The 17,577-nt window shown below is 49.9% G+C and overlaps 1 protein-coding gene across 4 annotated transcripts in view; it reads right to left on the bottom strand.

The window, feature by feature from the left end:
* The window catches only part of TMEM63A (transmembrane protein 63A), a 36,118-nt gene that overhangs the window by 5,471 nt on the left and 13,070 nt on the right, over positions 1-17,577 (bottom strand). For all 4 annotated transcript variants that reach the window (XM_025286044.3, XM_006079723.4, XM_025286045.3 and 1 more), the window contains exons 7-19: positions 14,331-14,473; positions 13,325-13,376; positions 12,813-12,921; positions 11,786-11,856; positions 9,122-9,202; positions 8,755-8,878; positions 8,528-8,661; positions 6,859-6,996; positions 5,313-5,466; positions 2,576-2,682; positions 2,348-2,434; positions 1,793-1,855; positions 671-833 (exon numbers count right to left, since the gene is read on the bottom strand). In XM_025286044.3, the coding sequence (XP_025141829.3) occupies positions 671-833; positions 1,793-1,855; positions 2,348-2,434; positions 2,576-2,682; positions 5,313-5,466; positions 6,859-6,996; positions 8,528-8,661; positions 8,755-8,878; positions 9,122-9,202; positions 11,786-11,856; positions 12,813-12,921; positions 13,325-13,376; positions 14,331-14,473 (1,426 nt within the window). The remainder of the gene's footprint in view (positions 1-670; positions 834-1,792; positions 1,856-2,347; positions 2,435-2,575; positions 2,683-5,312; positions 5,467-6,858; positions 6,997-8,527; positions 8,662-8,754; positions 8,879-9,121; positions 9,203-11,785; positions 11,857-12,812; positions 12,922-13,324; positions 13,377-14,330; positions 14,474-17,577) is intronic.

Below are 17,577 nucleotides of genomic sequence, written 5' to 3'. Positions count from 1 at the left end.
ACCCAACAGGCCTGTGAGTCTCCAAAGGACAGAGGGGATACGTCTGACTGTAGAACGATCCTCCGCAGACTCTGGCGTCAGACCCAAGGTCAGCTCCGCCCCTTGGAGCCCTGTGTCTCAGCCAAGCATTTGACCTCCCTGTGGCTCAGTCTGTGCGTCTGCAAGGTGGGCTCCAGTAGGGCCCATCTCACAGGGGCTCTGAAGATTTCAGTGACAGGATGCAGGGCCTCTCCGCTCATGGTTCCCACAACAGCAAAGGAGAGTAAAAGAGAACCCCACACACCCAATTTAGAGTCTTGAAACAAATGCCATCAGTCCCAAATGCCTTTGACCTCTCGGGTTATCTAACAATTTATGCAAATGAAGGGCTATGGAAAAGGAATGTATGGATCTTAGTTGTGTGAGTGTGTGTGTGTGTGTGTGTGTGTGAGAGAGAGAGATCAGGCCAGTTAAAATGCAAAACTCCCCACTCTCTCCTCTGCCTGAGACAGTGGATGGAGGACGATGTAGCCAGGCCACCTTCACACAGGTGCCTCACACCTCCACTCCCCGCAGTGGGGCCCTGGGCCGAACTAGGAGGCCCTGAGCATGGTGCCTGGCACTCCGCTAGGTAAACGTGGTTGGTGGGGAGACTCTAGGACCAAGGCAGGGCCCACGTTCACCCTCGTACCTGCTTGACGTTCCTGCGGTCGGCCGCGGTCTTGGCCATGACCATGCGGAAGGTGTAGAGAATGAGGCCAGGCAGCCGCAGGAGCTCCATGCCGTTGCCGATGAAGGCCGAGGCGATGACGTAGTTCACAAAGAAGGCGCCCTGGTCGGGCAGGAAGACGCACCTGGGGAGCCGCCAGGTATGTGAGCTGAGCACCCAGGGAGGGAGAGGAGCCCGCAGCTGGGCAAAGGAGGGACTGAGAACTGGCCATGGATTTGGCCATCTGGCTACCACTGTCAACCTAGACCTGAGCTAGTTGGGTGTCAGTGTGTCTGTGGCTGCCAGCTCCCAAGTCCTCAGGTTACCCAGCGAGAACTTAAGAAAATTCGCTCTCTCCTTTCAGATAGGCACACGCAGGCCTCCCTGTGAACACTCCCTTAGAAAAGTTTATCTTGAACCTTAGGGTCTACATCAGGACCTACAGTGTAGTACCAGAGGGCTGGGCTGTATCCCAGCTCTGTCTCTTAACTGGCTGGGTAGCTTTGGGCAAGTTCTTTAACACCTCTGGGCCTCAGTCTCCTCATTCGTAAAATGGAAATAGTCATCATTTCTGCCTCATAGCTTGTTGTGAAGATTCGATGAGAAACAGAAGAAAGCATTTGGCAGAGCATCTTCTTAAATAACAGGTATTGTTATTAAAAGCGTGTGGTATAAGCTGAAAATACTAACAAGGACACACATTTAGAAATTAGTTTAACTCCACTCTCATAGCAAAAATAACCCGGGGCCAGACAGTTATTCTGGTTGCAGTGTTAATCACTATTTCCCTTTCCCTTCCCTGGCACCCCTGAGACCTAGCAGTTCCCTCTCCCCAAGCGGTTCTGTTCTCAGTAAGTAAGTTTCAAAGGATGAAGGAGACTGTCACTAATTGAGTTTTAACCTAAAAGATTAACCACATTTCTGCACACGTGGCACAAAGTGGGTCAGTTCCCAGGGTGCAGCCCAGGCAGGAAGCTGGAGGGGTGAAGGGGAGGTTACAGGCGCTGAAGCACAGACTACCCACCCCCTCTGTCGCCCGAGGCCCAGCCCCAGGGGACAATCATCCGGGACCTAGAGCCAGAACTCAATGTGGCCGATACTTACTCCAACCTGATAGAGGCCTCTGAGGACGTTTTATCAAAGAGCCACCGGAAGAAAAAATCCAAACTGAAAGAAAAATAAATCCTGTAAGAATTTATTTCCAATACTCCATGTGATCATACCCATATTTTCTTTCTTTCTTTTTTTTTGCTTTCTGCTTTTTTTGATTGTTGTTTGTTTTGTAAAAGGCCTAATCTCAAGATCTACATTGGTTTTCTACATTGCATGTACACTGGTTACTTATTACACCATAACTTATCAGGGCCTGCTTTCGCAAAAGCTTCCTTCCTCAGAATAACCAAAGCCACGATTAGACTCGCTCCCTAAGTGGAAGGTCCATGATAAGTTTCATTTTAAGCTTTTTTGTTTTCAAGGCAGAAAGAACCTAGCTCTGAAAGTATCAGTGGGCCGGCACAACTGCACTCCAAGGGGGTGTGACAGGTTTAAATGTTGTTAACAATTTGGATCCACTTCCAAACCATTTGTATTTTCCTGGAGACAGTGTTCTCTGGATGTGACCTTGGTTCTGAACTTAGAGCAGGAGGCGGTAATGTGTACCTGGTGAGGCCAAGGGAGGGCAGGATCAGCACCATGAAGATCAAGAATATGTAGACCTTGGTCATCATGATCCAGTTCTCTCCTGACCTGCAGGAAGTCAGACGTGAGCCCTCGCAGTCCCTCAGAAGCCCCAGGTATTCCCAGGAAGGCCCCTGCTGTGTGCCCATCGCGCTGGTAGGCTGCAGGGCCAGAGACCCCTCCCTCAGGGGTGAGTCTCAGAAAACTCACTTGGTCCAGTGAGATTCCAGCAGTGTAGAGTAGTAGACGATGGTTGGGAGCAGGGCAGAGAAGGACCACAGGAGGAGGGTTGGGAAGAACTGGCTGATGACGGGGTTCTAGAAAACAGTCCATAGCAGAGAGAGCTGTGAGCCTGGGCGATCTGGGTCATGACCTGTTGGCACGGTGACTCAGTGAACTCGGGGGTTTTGGTCGTATTTGTCCCCTAGAACCAATGCTGTGCCTGGTACAGGGTAGATATTCCATAATGCTGGCTGAATCGATGATAGCACCTAACATTTGCACAGCTCTTTTTTTTTTTTTAATTTTGGCCATGCCACACAGCATGTGGGATCTTAGTTCCCTGACCAGGGATTGAATCCACGCCCCTACAGTGAAAGCACCAAGTCTTAACCACTGGCTCTCCAGGCAAGTCCCTATATAGCACTTGAGAAGGTTGAAAGCAGCTTCACATACAACTGAACTCCACTCATCTTCCTGGCCAGATAGAGAACCTCTTCTGTTCCCTATAAAAAGCCAACAGCAGACACCAAAGCAAGATGTAGTACTGACGGCCAGGGCCCCTCTCCAGCCTCCTGCCCACTCAGCTCCCACTGGCCCACTCACAGCTCCCCAAAACCGTGCCATGTTAGTTCCCAATCTGGTCTCTGCCTGTTGTACTTGTTATTACAGTTTCATGATTTGATTAACTTATTACCTTCTCTGAAAAAATGAGCCTTGTAACAATAGAAGATTTCTTTGAAAACTAGGTTGGACACTTTGGAAAGACTTGATAAAGGTGACTTTCTGAAAAATGCTGTTGAATTTGACAGTAAATTAACTGGAAAAGAGCAAGGAAAATGAAATCTAGGATTCTGTACTTTTTGCAAGTATGTTTAAGATCTTGCTTTACTGTAAGAAACTAAAACTAGAATCACAAACAATGAAATAAGGGTATATTCTCTGTAAAATGGACAAAAGGGAATTCTAATCAGCAGATCCTTTCTCATATAGCCCATCAGGTTCCTCTGTCCATGGTATTTCCCAGGCAAGAATACTGGAGTGGGTTGCCATTTCCTTCTCCAGGGGATCTTCCCAACTGAGGGATCAAACCTGCATCTCCTGCATTAGTAGGCAGATTCCTTACCATTGAGCCACCTGGGAAGCCCAACCATACAGTCAGTTCAGTCGCTAAGTCATTTCCAACTCTTTGTGACCCCATGGACTGCAGCACATCCGGCTTCCCTGTCCATCACCAACTCCCAGAGCTTGCTCAAACTCATGTCCATTGAGTCAGTGATGCTATCCAACCACCTCATTCTCTGTCGTCCCCTTCTCCTCCGGCCTTCAATCTTTCCCAGCATCAGGGTCTTTTCTAATGAGTCAGTTCTTCAGCTTCAGCTTCAGCATCAGTCCTTCCAATGAATATTCAGGACTGATTTCCTTTAGGATTGACTGGTCTGATCTCCTTGCTGTCCAAGGAACTCTCAAGAGTCTCCTCTAATACCACAGTTCAAAAAGCATCAATTCTTCAATGACATGCTGAAAATCTCAACAAAACTTATGAATTTTTAAAATTATCTATTGAGCCATTTATCACAACAGCCCCATGAGTATAACACGGCAGAGTGTTATAGAAGAAAAACCAGTCTTTAGAGGAAAACGCAAGGCTCAGAATTAATCAGCTAGGGAATGGCAGAGTTAGGACCAGGCCCTCAGGCCCTCTGTCCACTGTGTGTTTCCCAGGGTATGATTAATCAAATGCCAAGTGGAACTGAAAGAAACAAGACTGAGGATGATATTTCAGCAAAGCCAATTATGGGAAACCAAGTAGATGCCATTTTAGGGAGTGTTTAATTGTTATCAATTCATGTAAGATTTTTAAAAAAATCATTCATTAGCTATCTAGAGTAAATAACTTTACAACAAGATTACCAGAAACTGAAATGTAAAAAAAAACCAGCAATAATAATTGATTCATGATCCTGCTATCCCAGAGAGCAAAAGACGTTTTTTCATTCTTTGCTAGCCACTCCCCATAGCAGCACACTTCACTGGCACATCACTGTGACCACTGCTGAGAGATAATTTTATATCCTGATCTTATCATAAGCCCCCTATGTCTGCCACAAAGTCTATGTAATTTTTTAATGAAAGCTTAATGGTCTATCAGACTGAATACACCTCATTCAACTCAAATCTCCCCTACTGTTGAGCATTTAGATTGATTCCATTAGAGTTGTATCTGTATCTTTATAGTAACACATATACATATACATGGACTTCCCTGGTGGCTCAGAGGGTAAAGCGTCTGCCTGCAATGTGGGAGACCCGGATATGATCCCTGGGTTGGGATGATCCCTGGAGAAGGAAATGGCAACCCACTCCAGTATTCTTGCCTGAAGAATCCCATGGATGGAGGAGCCTGGTAGGCTACAGTCCACAGGGTCGCAGAGAGTCAGACACAACTGAGCAGCTTCACTATACACATTCATATACATGCATGCACACACACACACATATATATATACACATAACATTACTATAAACACATTGTAATAAATGCTGCCATATATGTCCAGGGCTTAAAAACACAGACATGAGTCGAGTGGTTCAGTTTGAAACTAAACTCCTGGTTTAGTTTGACCCCCACCCTGCCACCCCAGCCCTTGGCCTCATCCCTCCACCTCCCACTCCACCCTCTTATCGCCAGCCCCCCCAGGAGGGGTCTTGCAGAACGGTCACTCACATTCAGTGCATGGATGGGCTTGGTGACATTGAACTTGTCCATGGTGGACAGGATGATGGAGGGTGTGGTCAGGAAAAACAGCACCACGAAAAGGATGAAGTTGATGCCCAGCCATTGGAACCACCAGCGGAACCCCTGAATGGAGAGGTTCTTCCTGCAGAGAGGAGGACACGGGCCCTGGAGGCTTATCTCTCAGGCTTTGGTCACCTAAGACACCAACACTGCACTTGGCTAAGGTGGGTCAGAAGGTCAGGTTCAGGCAAGGCAAGCGACTAGACCGAGGGCTCCGGCTGAGGGCTCATTCTGACCTCAGGAGCACAGGCAAGTGTCCTGCACTGACCTTCAGCTCCAAGAAGGTCAAACTTGGGGTCCCTGTGAGCTCAGTGGGGAGACAAGTTATTTGCTGCTAACACGGCTCCTCAGCAGGAGTCTGGGGCCAGAATCTGCCTGAAGAGATGCCATGAGCCCCGAGGCAGACCAAACAAGGCTACAACGTGGCATTTCTCAGACACACTAGAGATACATGACCCCCGAGGGGCCCATGAGCTGGGGTGTGAGGAGGAGGGAGGCAGGGGACAAAGGCAAAAGGCCCAGCTGGGAACTCCCTGGCTTCTTGCCCCCAGAGCAGAGTGATAAGCAGTCCCAAGTTTAGAAAGGTCAGCAAACCAAAGAGCAGACCGCCAGGGGCTGACGCACAGCAGGCAGAGGCAGGGGCCCAAAGCTCGCTCTGGACAAGGAACTGAGGCCAGGCTGGACAGCGAGCCGAGCTGAGGCCTCTGCCGGGCCATCCTTGCCCTGGGCATCATGCTTCAGGCTCCCGTGGACACAGCTCAGGTCACCAACTTGTGCCCCAGGCCAGAGGCAGCTGGCACTAAATGCAAGCCTGCCCTGTCTGATACAGCAGCCTCGAGTCACAGGTGGCTGCTGAGTGCTGACATGTGGCTGGTCTGGACAGAGATGGGCCAGAAATGCCAAATACATGCTGGATTTCAAAGACCACAACATAGGAAAAGGAGACTGTAAAACCTTTCCATTTTTAAAAATTGATTACATGTTGACCTGATAACATTATATATATATAGGGAGAATTCTTATGGAAGTTAATTTTAATATATTTTTTAGACCTGTTCTTTATTTTTAATCTTTGAGTTTTTGTGGCCACACCACATGGCTTGCAGGATCTCAGTTCCCCGACAAGGGACTGAAGCCAGACCACGGTAGTGAAAGCCTGGAATCCTAACCATTAGGCCAGCAGAGAACTCCCCTGTTTCTTTTACTTTTTTTAATGTGGCTAAAAGGAAACTTAAAATTACACACACAGCTCCTATTATAACCCTACTGGACACTGCTGATGCCAGGGAGAAACACTGGAGTGAAGCCCTGGATGTGGACAGGCCCCCCCCCGCCATGATGCCCCCTACCCGCGGCCCAGAGGCGTGCAGGAGAGTGTGTGTCTCCCTGAGTCAAACCTGTGCTTCCAGGTGACTTGGGCCGCCCCACAGGACATCCCGGCCTCTTTCTCACCCCTTCCTGGCTGTGGGCTCACCAGCAGATGTCCTCGGGGTAAGCGGCAAAGGTGACCGACCACCTGGAGATGCTGAGCTCTCTGCCGTGGGACGAAGGCTGTGGCTCACCTTTGCACTGAAGGCCTTGACACTTGCAGGCGTTGAAGTCCTTCAGGACGCTGCCAGGAAATGCAGAAATGGCCAGGGTCTAGACCCCTCAGGGTACCATGTACACATGTGGCAAATAGGACCCTGTGAGAGTGGAAGCCCCGTGGCGCAGGACTTCTACTTTATCATTGTTGCTGCTGCTGCTGCTAAGCCGCTTCAGTCGTGTCCGACTCTGTGCGACCCCATAGACGGCAGCCCACCAAGCTCCCCTATCCCTGGGATTCTCCAGGCAAGAACACTGGAGTGGGTTGCCATTTCCTTCTCCAATGCATGAAAGTGAAAAGTGAAAGTGAAGTTCCTCGGTCATGCCCGACTCTTAGCGACCCCATGGACTGCAGCCTACCAGGCTCCTCCGTCCATGGGATTTGCCAGGCAAGAGTACTGGAGTGGGGTGCTATTTATCATTAGCTTATTATAATTAACACTATGAAAGAGATGCCGTTCTTAGCACACTATGTGCAGAACTTTGTTCAGTCCTGAGAACAAGCCTGCCAGTCAGGGATTACCGTTACTATTTTACAGATGAGGAAATGCAGGCTCTCAGAGTGAGGTTTGCCTCCCAGCTGTCTGACTAAAGCTCCTGCACTGTTCCCGTCACCCCAACACAGGGGGCTCCTCCTTGCGTGCTGCCCCCCTGCTACACGCTGCCTTTTTTAAGCTGGGCTCTGGTTGCATCCCCCTGCTGGGGCCACGGCCTCACCTTTCACTCCCCCACCACCCCCAGACTCCCTAGCAGCATTAGACTGCATTACTTATGACCCCAAGATACCCCTCCCTGGGACTCCCACATCCACCTTCACCACTCTTTCCCCCCTTAGTCTCCCACAAAGAACCCACCAGCCCCCCATTCCCATCTCAGAACACCCTTCCCCTTCTCACTGGCCTTCTCCTGACCCCGCCTCACTTCAGGGTCTGCGGGGCACATCCAGGGGGTCTGTTCCCAGGGTTCATGAAGCCCGAGGCAGGGAAGGGAGGGGGAGGGGCATTTGCTGGGTCACCTCCCTTCCGCCTCCCTCTCCTGCCCTCATCCCCTGCTGCCCCCAGCACAAGGTGACATGGAAATCCCAGGCATGAGAGTGCTTTAGGAGCTAGAGCTGAGGTGAAAACCCACTCCCCTGGGCCAGGCTCCTGTCAGCAGTGAGCATTCCGCCCCCAGTGGAGCCTCTGTAGGGAGATGGGAAGGACACACATGGAAGGAGAATCTGATTCCAGACTGGGTATATGAAGGAGGGTGTGTACACCCCATCTAGGAAAATGCTGGGTCACAGAGGCAAGAGGATCCCTGGGCAGCTGGTGAGAGCCCAGCAGTGGGGTAAGGCTACGACAACCAGCTGCAATCACCCAAGCCCAGTCGTCACACAGACACAGGCTGGGCTCACCGAGGGAGTGAGTGGAGTGGGTGGCTGCCCCCCACGCCAGCCACAGCCAGAGAAGGAGATGCAGATGCCACAAACAAACCCCAGAGATGGTGGTCCAGCAGGACCACCTCAACCCGAGAGGAACAGCAAGTTGTCTGGAAGCACAGAACACACCCACACTCACTAGGTGGCCATGGACTTCTCCTGGAAGGTGACGAAGGCCATTCCCAGGGGCTGGTCCTGGACCCTGCATTCCTCCTCTGTGATCCTCTCCATCAGCCTGTCCTTCATGCGCGTGTAGTAGGAGATGGCGTCCTCCTATCAGAGGACACAACCCCTTGTGATGACGCGGCCTTGTGCGGGCATCAGGGGGCCCAGCACCCATGCCCCCGGTGGGGTGTGGGCCCTCACCCACTCACAACCCCGCACTTCACAGCAGCAGAACTGGCCACAAGGCTTGGGGTTGATGAAGGTGCGCTGGCCTGTCTTCACCTGCAGGTTTGTGTAGTAGGTCAGGCTTTTCTCAGTCTTTTTTCTGCAGTGGGAGGGACAAACGTCAGACTCGCAATCCTGTGGTGTGACTCACAGCCTCCACCCGTCATTACCCCCTGGTCACCACCAGCTTTCTAAGCAAGAAAAGGGCAGAGCCACCCTCCTCCCATCCTCGCTGGGGAAGCCGAGGCCAGCAAGGAACGAAGGTGGGCATTTCAGAAGGAAGGGGTCAGAAAGCTGCAGGCCAGCTTTGCCCATGCCCACTGCCCTGCCAGGTCTCCCTTACCTCTCCTTGCACAGGTAAATCAGCTTGGCCACATTGTAGCACAGCTGGACCTCCACCACTTCACACGTGGGATACGCGTCCCTGTGCCCCGGAAGCAAAAGAAGACCATTGGGAAAGAGAACCCCTGGCAGGGGAGACCCCAAAGACTCCAAGGGTGGCAGAGCAATTACATTTTCATTTCTGCACCAGTGGAGACCTCTTTCTTATCTTTTACCAAAGGGGGTAATTTTGAAATATAATACAAAGAGGTCCTTTTTAATAACAAGAAAGTAACTGCCTGACACTGACAAGTTTACATCTACTTGGCTTTAAATCAGCACTTCTTTTGGAGAAAAAAATAACACTATCTATTACCTCCTCTACCCACGCAAGGGAATAAATTTGTTGTTTGCTCCAGGTCATTATTAGACCATCACTGAAATCCTATTCAGTTTGTGACCCTTTTGAAAAATCACAGGTCTAATGAAAGCAAAGGACCCTCAGCCCAGTAAATGCATTCACAAATCATAGTAAAATACTGCATGTATACTTATTCTTGGCTGGACACTGTAAGAACATTAACTTATCTGATCCTTACCATGACCTGTGAGGTTTCTGTGCCCACTTTACAGATGAAGAAAACAAATGCTAGAGAGGTAAAACGACTTGTGATCAAGATCACACAGCTAGTGCGTGTCTGAGCCACAAAGGGAATCCAGGCGGCCCAGGTCCAGGGCCCACACCTGCACCCACCATATGATGCTCCCTCACCATATACACATAATCATATGTACAACTCCTGGGCATTTCTAAACCGTGTAAATCCCAACTACTTCATGCCAGGCACTGGGTACTGGGCGTGGAGCCTGGAAAAGTTTATATCTTAGTGAGAGACAGACAGCCTGAAATTGTCACGAGTTCAGGTCCCAATAGGAGGTTTGAGGACGAGAACAACAGTGAAAACATCCTTGCTACAAGGCTGATTCACACATCATCCCCATGGATTGCAGCAGTGTTCACTAGAAGGGCTTCCTAAAATAGGAGAAAGTGTGATTCAGTGATCGTGATGGGAATGCAAGGACTTTTTTTTTTCTCTTTTAGGTAATACATTAAGTGGAGCTAATGTTTCCGAAGGGCTTCCCTGGTGGCTCAGTAGTAAAGAACCTGACTGCTGATGTAGGGGACACCGGAGTTAGATCCCTGGGTTGAGAAGATCCCCCGGAGGAGGAAATGGCAACTCACTCCAGTATTCTTGCCTGGGAAATCCCACGGACAGAGGAGCCTGGCAGGCTACAGTCCATGGGTCACAAAGAGTTGGACACAGCTGGGCACGTACACACGCACTGTTTCCAGATGTTGCCTAACAGGACACTTGGGAGAGCTGTTTCAAGGAATCAAGGAAAATGATTCCAGTATCTGGTGTTTACATACAGAAAAATATTTCTAAAATGCTTTGCGTTTCTGAAAGAGAGGTTAGTCAATAAATTTTAAACATTTCATTTTACAATTCTGTTTATGCTAGTAATTTGAGGCCTGGCATGCTGTGGTTCATGGGGTCGCAAAGAGTCGGACATGACTGAGTGACTGAACTTGAACTTGAGTAATTTGTTTAGAAAGTGTTCTTCATAAATAAGGCAAAGCTAAGCCATGCTGTTGCTTACTTGCTTCAGTTGTGTTGTGTGTGACACTATGGACTGTAGCCTGCCAGGCTCCTCTGTCCATGGAATTCTCCAGAATACTGGAGTGGCAAGAATACTGGAGTGGGTTGCCATGCCCTCCTCCAGGGGATCTTCCTAGGCAAGGGATCTTCCCAACCCAGGGATCAAACCTGGGTCTCCTGCATTGCAGGCAGATTCTTTACCACTGAGCCACCAGGGAAGCCCAAGCTGAGCCACAGCCAACCCTTAACCCATACTACAAATTATTGACTGCTGATGAGGAAGGAACATAGACTGAAACCTCAGCTCCCTGGCTGGGGTTCCAGCCCTCCAGCCCAGGATCCTGGGAGTCTCTGGCCTGCTCTCCCTGTACCACCCCCTTTCCTGATGTGCCATATGATGCTCTGCATTCATGACACTGTACACACATAATTTCCTTCTCACAGGAAAGCCCTTTCTCCAGCCTCCCCCTGCAGGATCCCTGTGCAGGTGCTCAGAGGAGGCTGCTGGGAAAGGACGTTCTGGCGGAAGGGCCGTGAGTGAGCTCTGAGGACAGAGCTCTGGACACAGAGCACTCACTCAGGAAACACACACTGATCAGAAGAATGGACCATGAAATGCAGGCCCAGGTCCCTCCCCTCTGAAACTACTCTTTCTCAGGTATCTCTTCTTCTGCAAAGCTGACACGGAGAAGCCCAGGGTGAATCCTTTTTTTTTTTTTGGTGGGGAAGGAGGGTTTCCTACGAATCCTTTTCTTTCCCCACTAGCTTTCAAGATGTTTCTCTGTTCCCACATGCTGGCCTGTACTCTGGCTACTGCAGTCACGTGGCTTCTGGCAGAGGACACATCACCCCAGCCCAAGCCCTTGCAGCCCCAGCAGAGCCTGCCCACAGTAGTATCCAAGGCTCTGTGGCTGGGCCAGGCCCTCTGGGGGTCTCTGTGGGTGCCCAAGCTCATCTAAGGTGCCCGTCCCACCAGGAGGGTGGCCGTGCTCCCCTTCCCTCCCAGCGGAAATGGCCCTGCTCACCGGAAGTGGCTCTCCACCGTCTCCTTCTTGGCATGTCTGGGGAGTCCGGTGATAAACAGGGTCCTCCTCACCTGCCAGAGAAACACCCAAGCGAGAAAAGTCACCAGGGCAAGCCAGTCTGCAGGAGGACACCCTATTCAAGCTGTTCACCCTGTTTTCCTCCTCAAGGAAAACAATGGGGGCTCAGGGGCTTAGAGGCTCATCTTCCAAGCCTGACAGAGCCTTGAAGTCTGTTATTTACATAGCATCTTTTCTAGGCAATCAAAAATACACTTCCAGGGATTCCCTGGTGGTATAGAGGTTAGGGCTCTGTGTTTCCACTGCAGGGGCATGAGTTCAATACCTGGTTGAGGAACTAAGACCCCGCATGTCACACAGTGACACAGCCAAGAAAAAATACATTTCCAAAGCAATTTCTATGAGCCTCCTTTGCATGACAAGAGACTGAGAAAGAACCCAGAGAGGGGAGGTGACTCAAAAGAGGTCGCACAGCAGATCAGAGTCAGACCCAAGAGCCAACTCATTGGAAAACACCCTGATGCTTGGAAAGATTGAGGGTAGAAGAAGGGGGCCAACAGAGGATGAGATGGTTGGATGGCAACATCAACTCAGTGGACATGAGTTTGAGCAAACTCCAGGAGATGGTGATGGACAGGGAAGCCTGGTATGCTGTAGTCTGCAGTTCATGGGGTCACAAAGAGTCAGACATGACTGAGTGACTCAGTAACAACAGAAACTTCCCCTACCCCCATCAAGTTGTGGGCTGCAAAGAGAGAAGGAGCTGCTATCAAGTCAAACTTCTTGGAAGTTACTTAGAATCAGTAAATACAAGCCCAAACCCCACAATCTAAAGGCTAGTTGGCAAAACAGTGGGTAATAGCCAAATCCTAAAACAATCTAGCAAACAAAAAAAATTCTAAATGCCAATTTTGAGCACACACATGCAAGCCTGAGGCCCCCCTTGCACTCCTTTCTGGCTCCCACCTGAGACCTTCCCCAGCACATGCCCAGACTACCCCCTACTCACCAGGCTCTCCTCCTTGTACTTGATGGACTGGGTGTGGTGTCGCATGAAGACCACAGTGAGGATGAGGTAAAGGATAGCAAAGACGGTGTGCAGCCAGAGGAGGTTGTTGCTGTGGGGAGAGGGGAACAGCACCCGCCATCAAGGCTGGGCCCCCAGGCAGGGGCTGGAGGGCAGGGGCTGGGCTTGGTTACCTTCATGGCCCTGAGCTGAAGGCCAAAGGCTTCATCAAAACAGATTCCTCTGACAGAGATGGCATGGCCAGTGCCCCTTTATAGAGGGCACTGTGCTGGCAAATGCAGCCCAGCCCCACGTGACACCCCCAGGTCTCCTAAGACCCACTGCAAAACAGCAGCAGCCTGGGGCGTGTCCACGCCCATAGCCGTGACAGGTGCTAGCAGCAAAGAAGCTTTGGGATGCTAACCCCCTCGCTTTGGCCTCTCCTGGGCTCCAGAGTCCACCCTCTGCTTGGTCTCACCCATCAGCACCCTCACGCCCGGCCACCTTGTACTCACTCAGTCTGCAGGTTTGCAATTGTCGTCCTCCCAAAGCTGTAAGGGTCTTTGTCTGCAGAGAAGCACAGATACTCAGGGTCACACTAGAGACACGCGGGGGTAAGGGGAGCAGCCTTGGTTTGTGGAGCTCTGAGGAGGGGAAGGATACGATATCCAAACCAGTCCGAGGATGGTGACGCTTGTCCAGTCTTCAGAGCTACACCACCCAAGGCCTTTGCTTTACTCCAAGATGCTCCTGACAACTTCTTCTCAACCTACCTGAAGTCAAAATTTGACTTCATCTTGCTTTGAGATTCTCGTGGCATCCCTTTGGAAATCTAGAAACATCCTAAGCTGTTCCCAAAACCAAATCTGGGAATCACTGGGTATAAGAAGTGGATTAATAGGACTTCCCTGGTGGTTCAGTGGTTAGGAATCCACCTTCCAATGCATGGGGTGCAGATTTGATCCCTTGTCAGGGAATTATTAATAAGATCCCACATGCCTCACAACCAAAAAAAAACCGAAACATAAAACAGAAGAAATACTATAACAAATTCAATAAATATTTTTTTTTTAAATGGTCCACATCAAAAACCCTTAAAAAAAAAAAAGAAGTAGATTTACAATGGCGTTTTGGATGTTGGAGTCCTACGGGTGCTTGGAAATAGAATTTCACACTCGGATTTTTACTGAGCATCACAACCATCTTCCAGATCCACTAACTGTGGCCACCTGATTTGGGTGGTGACAGGAAGCTATGAAACACACTCTGAAAGCTCCGATCTTGCAAATCTTGAGGTCTTCCTCCTACTTAAATATTAGAGTCCCCAACTCTTGGTCCAGGTTTGGGGTAGATTCTCCACCAGATCTTTAATCAAATGGGCCAGTTCAGAAAGTCACCCTGAGACCTTCTCACATCTGAGTTCAGCAGGAATGCCGGGGCTCTGACCCAGCACCATGAGCCCTTTCTCCAGGGCTGATGCCCTGCCTGGGGCCCAACGCAGGCAAGACGAGGAGTCCTTACCCAGCAAGTCCCCCGAGAGGTTGACGGGCAGGATGACGCACAGTGACAAGCAGCTGACCACCACCAGCAGGAAGATGATGTGTCTCTGGAAGGACAGGTAGTGAATGGCGTCCTCCCCACACCACTCCAGGATCTGGTCGTCGCTGGCCAAGACACACACAGAATCCGAATGAGCAGTGGTACCGGCCCAGGCCCCTGAGGCCTCTCGCAGATTATCTCATTTAAAACTCATGACCGTTCAGGAGGTCGGTCCCAATCTGACCACCATATTACATGTGAGGAAACAGGAACAGAAAAATCACATTAACGTCTACCATCTGGGACGTCCCTGGTGGTCCAGTGGCTAAGACTCCATGCTCCCAATGCAGGGGGCCCGGGTTTGATCCCTGGTCAGGGAACTAGATCCTACGTGCCACAGCTAAGGCCTAGCACAGTCAAATAAATAATAAACATTTTAAAAAAAATAAACCTTTTACAATCACCCAGCCTGTAACAGCAGAGCTACGACGTGAACTCCAGAGCCTGCCTCTCAGCCTCCACCCCATTCTCCTGGATGAAAGAACCTGCCACCACTCCACTTACTGTCTCTAGAAACATCTGTGCCTACATCTGTATGGGAGTGAGGTGTGTAAGTACAATTATCCCTCAGCCCTTTCCTGCATCCATGAACAAGCAGAGCCGCTGACAAGAGGGCTGCTGGGAATCTTCTGAGCAAAGCTGTGTGTGTCAGGCTCACAGCCCCACCCTTCCTCCCGTCTCCCTCAGACAAACTAGGAGAGAGACGTGAGGTCACTGCTTCAAACACTGCAAGGCTCTGTCCACCCGACCAGCCCTGCTTCCTGCCTGTCCCTGCTGTGGCCCCAGAGCTGGGCGGGGGCAAGCTGCTCCACCCCTTCCCACCCTCAGTGCTATATCTGGAGGCTCTGGGTCATCTGGGCACTCAGAAAACTAAAATTCTGGTTTCTGACAGCCAGACCTTCCTGCTACGGAGGGAGAAGGCATGGGGGGTATTTCTCTTTCCTGACATAAAGGTACCCTGAAGGTCTTGGTCTCAGAAGTCCAGGAAAGCACCGCACTGGGAAGAAGGAACTCCAGGAGGGACTACTCTGGTGCTCCAGAGGTTAACAATCTGCCTTCCGATGCAGGGGACTGTGAGTGAGATCCCTGGTAGGGGAACGAAGATCCCACAGGCTGTGGAACAACTAAGCCCACACACTACAACTAGAGGAGCCCATACACTGAAACAAGAGAAGCCTGGGTGCCACAGGAAGATCCAGTGCAGCCAAAAGAAAAGAAAGGAAGAGCTCAAGTAAGAAAGGGCTAAAGCAAATTGCCAATATCTGTTGGATCATAGAAAAAGCATGAGAGTTCCAGAAAAACATCTATTCTGCTTTATTGACTACACCAAAGCCTTTGACTGGGTGGATCACAACAAACTGTGGAAAATTCTTCAAGAGTTGGGAATACCAGACCACCTTACCTGTCTCCTAAGAAACCTGCATGCAAGTCAAGAAGCCATAGTTAGAACCGGACATGGAACAACAGACTGGTTCCAAATCGGGAAAGGAGTGCGTCAAGGCTGTATATTGTCACACTGCTTATTTAACTTATAGGCAAAATATACCCTGCAAAATGCCAGGCTGGATGAAGCACAAGCTAGAATCAAGATTGCTGGGAGAAATATCAATAACCTCAGATATGTAGATGACACCACCCTTATGCAGAAAGCAAAGAGGAACTAAAGAGCCTCTTGATGAAAGTGAAAGAGAGTGAAAAAACTGGCTTAAAACGAAAATCATGGCATCTGGTCCCAACACTTCATAGCAAATAGATGATGAAACAATGGAAACAGTGACAGACTTTATTTTCTTGGGCTACAAAATCACTGCAGATGGTGACTGCAGCCATGAAATTAAAAGACACTTATCCTTGGAAGAAAAGCTATAAATAACCTAGACAGCATATTCGGAGAAGGCAATGGCACCCCACTCCAGTACTCTTGCCTGGAAAGTCCCATGGACGGAGGAGCCTGGTAGGCTGCAGTCCATGGGGTCACTAAAAGTCAGACACAACTGAGCAACTTCACTTTCTCTTTTCACCTTCATGCATTGGAGAAGGAAATGGCAACCCACTCCAGCGTTCTCGCCTGGAGAATCCCAGGGATGGGGGAGCCTGGTGGACAGCCGTCTATGGGGTCTCACAGAGTCAGACACAACTAAAGTGACTTAGCAGCAGCAGCAGCAGTAACAGACAGCATATTAAAAAGCAGAGAGAAAAAAATAAAAAAGCAGAGACATTACTTTGCCAACAAAAGTCCATCTAGTCAAAGCTATGGTTTTTCCAGTAGTCATGCATGGATGTGAGAGTTGGACCATAAAGAAAGCTGAGTGCCCAAGAATTGATGCTTTTGAACTGTGGTGTGGGAGAAGACTCTTGAGAGTCCCTTGGACTGCAAAGAGATCAAACCAGTCAATCTTAAAGGAAATCAGTCCTGAATATTCATTGGAAGGACTGATGCTAAAACTGAAGCTCCAATACTTTGACCACCTGATGCGAAGAACTGACTCATTAGAAAAGACCCTGATGCTGGGAAAGATTGAAGGTAGGAGGAGAAGGGGACAACAGAGGATGAGATGGCTGGATGGCATCATCAACTCGATGGACATGAATTTGAGCAAGCTCTGGAGATGGTGATGGACAGGGAGGCCTGACGTGCTGCAGTCCATGGGTCGCAAAGAGTCAGACATGACTGAGCAACTGAACGGAACTGAACAGCATAAAAAGGCAGGTCTGAAAGGTGTGGTGAATGGTATGGCGAGTGGGCTCTTCAGCTACACAGACAGACCACAGTTGAATCCAGCTAAGCCACCTCCAGAGAGGGTCACAGGAACCACGGGAGGCTGGGACCTAAAGTGGAGAGGCTGCTACCTGCTGGCTATCTGGCCACTCAGCAGGCATACAAGGGGCAGTGAGGATCAAGGCTTGATGCCTACCTGGCACTGGGTGGGGATGCTTGCTAAGATCCCTCCTTTTTACTGCCTAGGTGGAGGAAAAACGCTGCAACTGATTACACTGTGTTCACTTCTAAATAAACTACCAAAATCTATATACTTTGCCATAACATGTGCTTACTCAACGAATACTTGGCCACCTGATTGGAAGAGCCAACTCACTGGAAAAGACCTGATGCTGGGAAAGACTGAGGGCAGGAGGAGATGGGGGTGACAGAGGACCAGATGGGTGGGAT

The sequence above is a fragment of the Bubalus bubalis genome, chromosome 5, assembly GCF_019923935.1.
Source record: "Bubalus bubalis isolate 160015118507 breed Murrah chromosome 5, NDDB_SH_1, whole genome shotgun sequence".
Classification (NCBI taxonomy): domain Eukaryota; kingdom Metazoa; phylum Chordata; class Mammalia; order Artiodactyla; family Bovidae; genus Bubalus; species Bubalus bubalis.
Note: the sequence above shows the minus strand (reverse complement) of the source record. Positions and strands in the feature narration are given on the sequence as shown.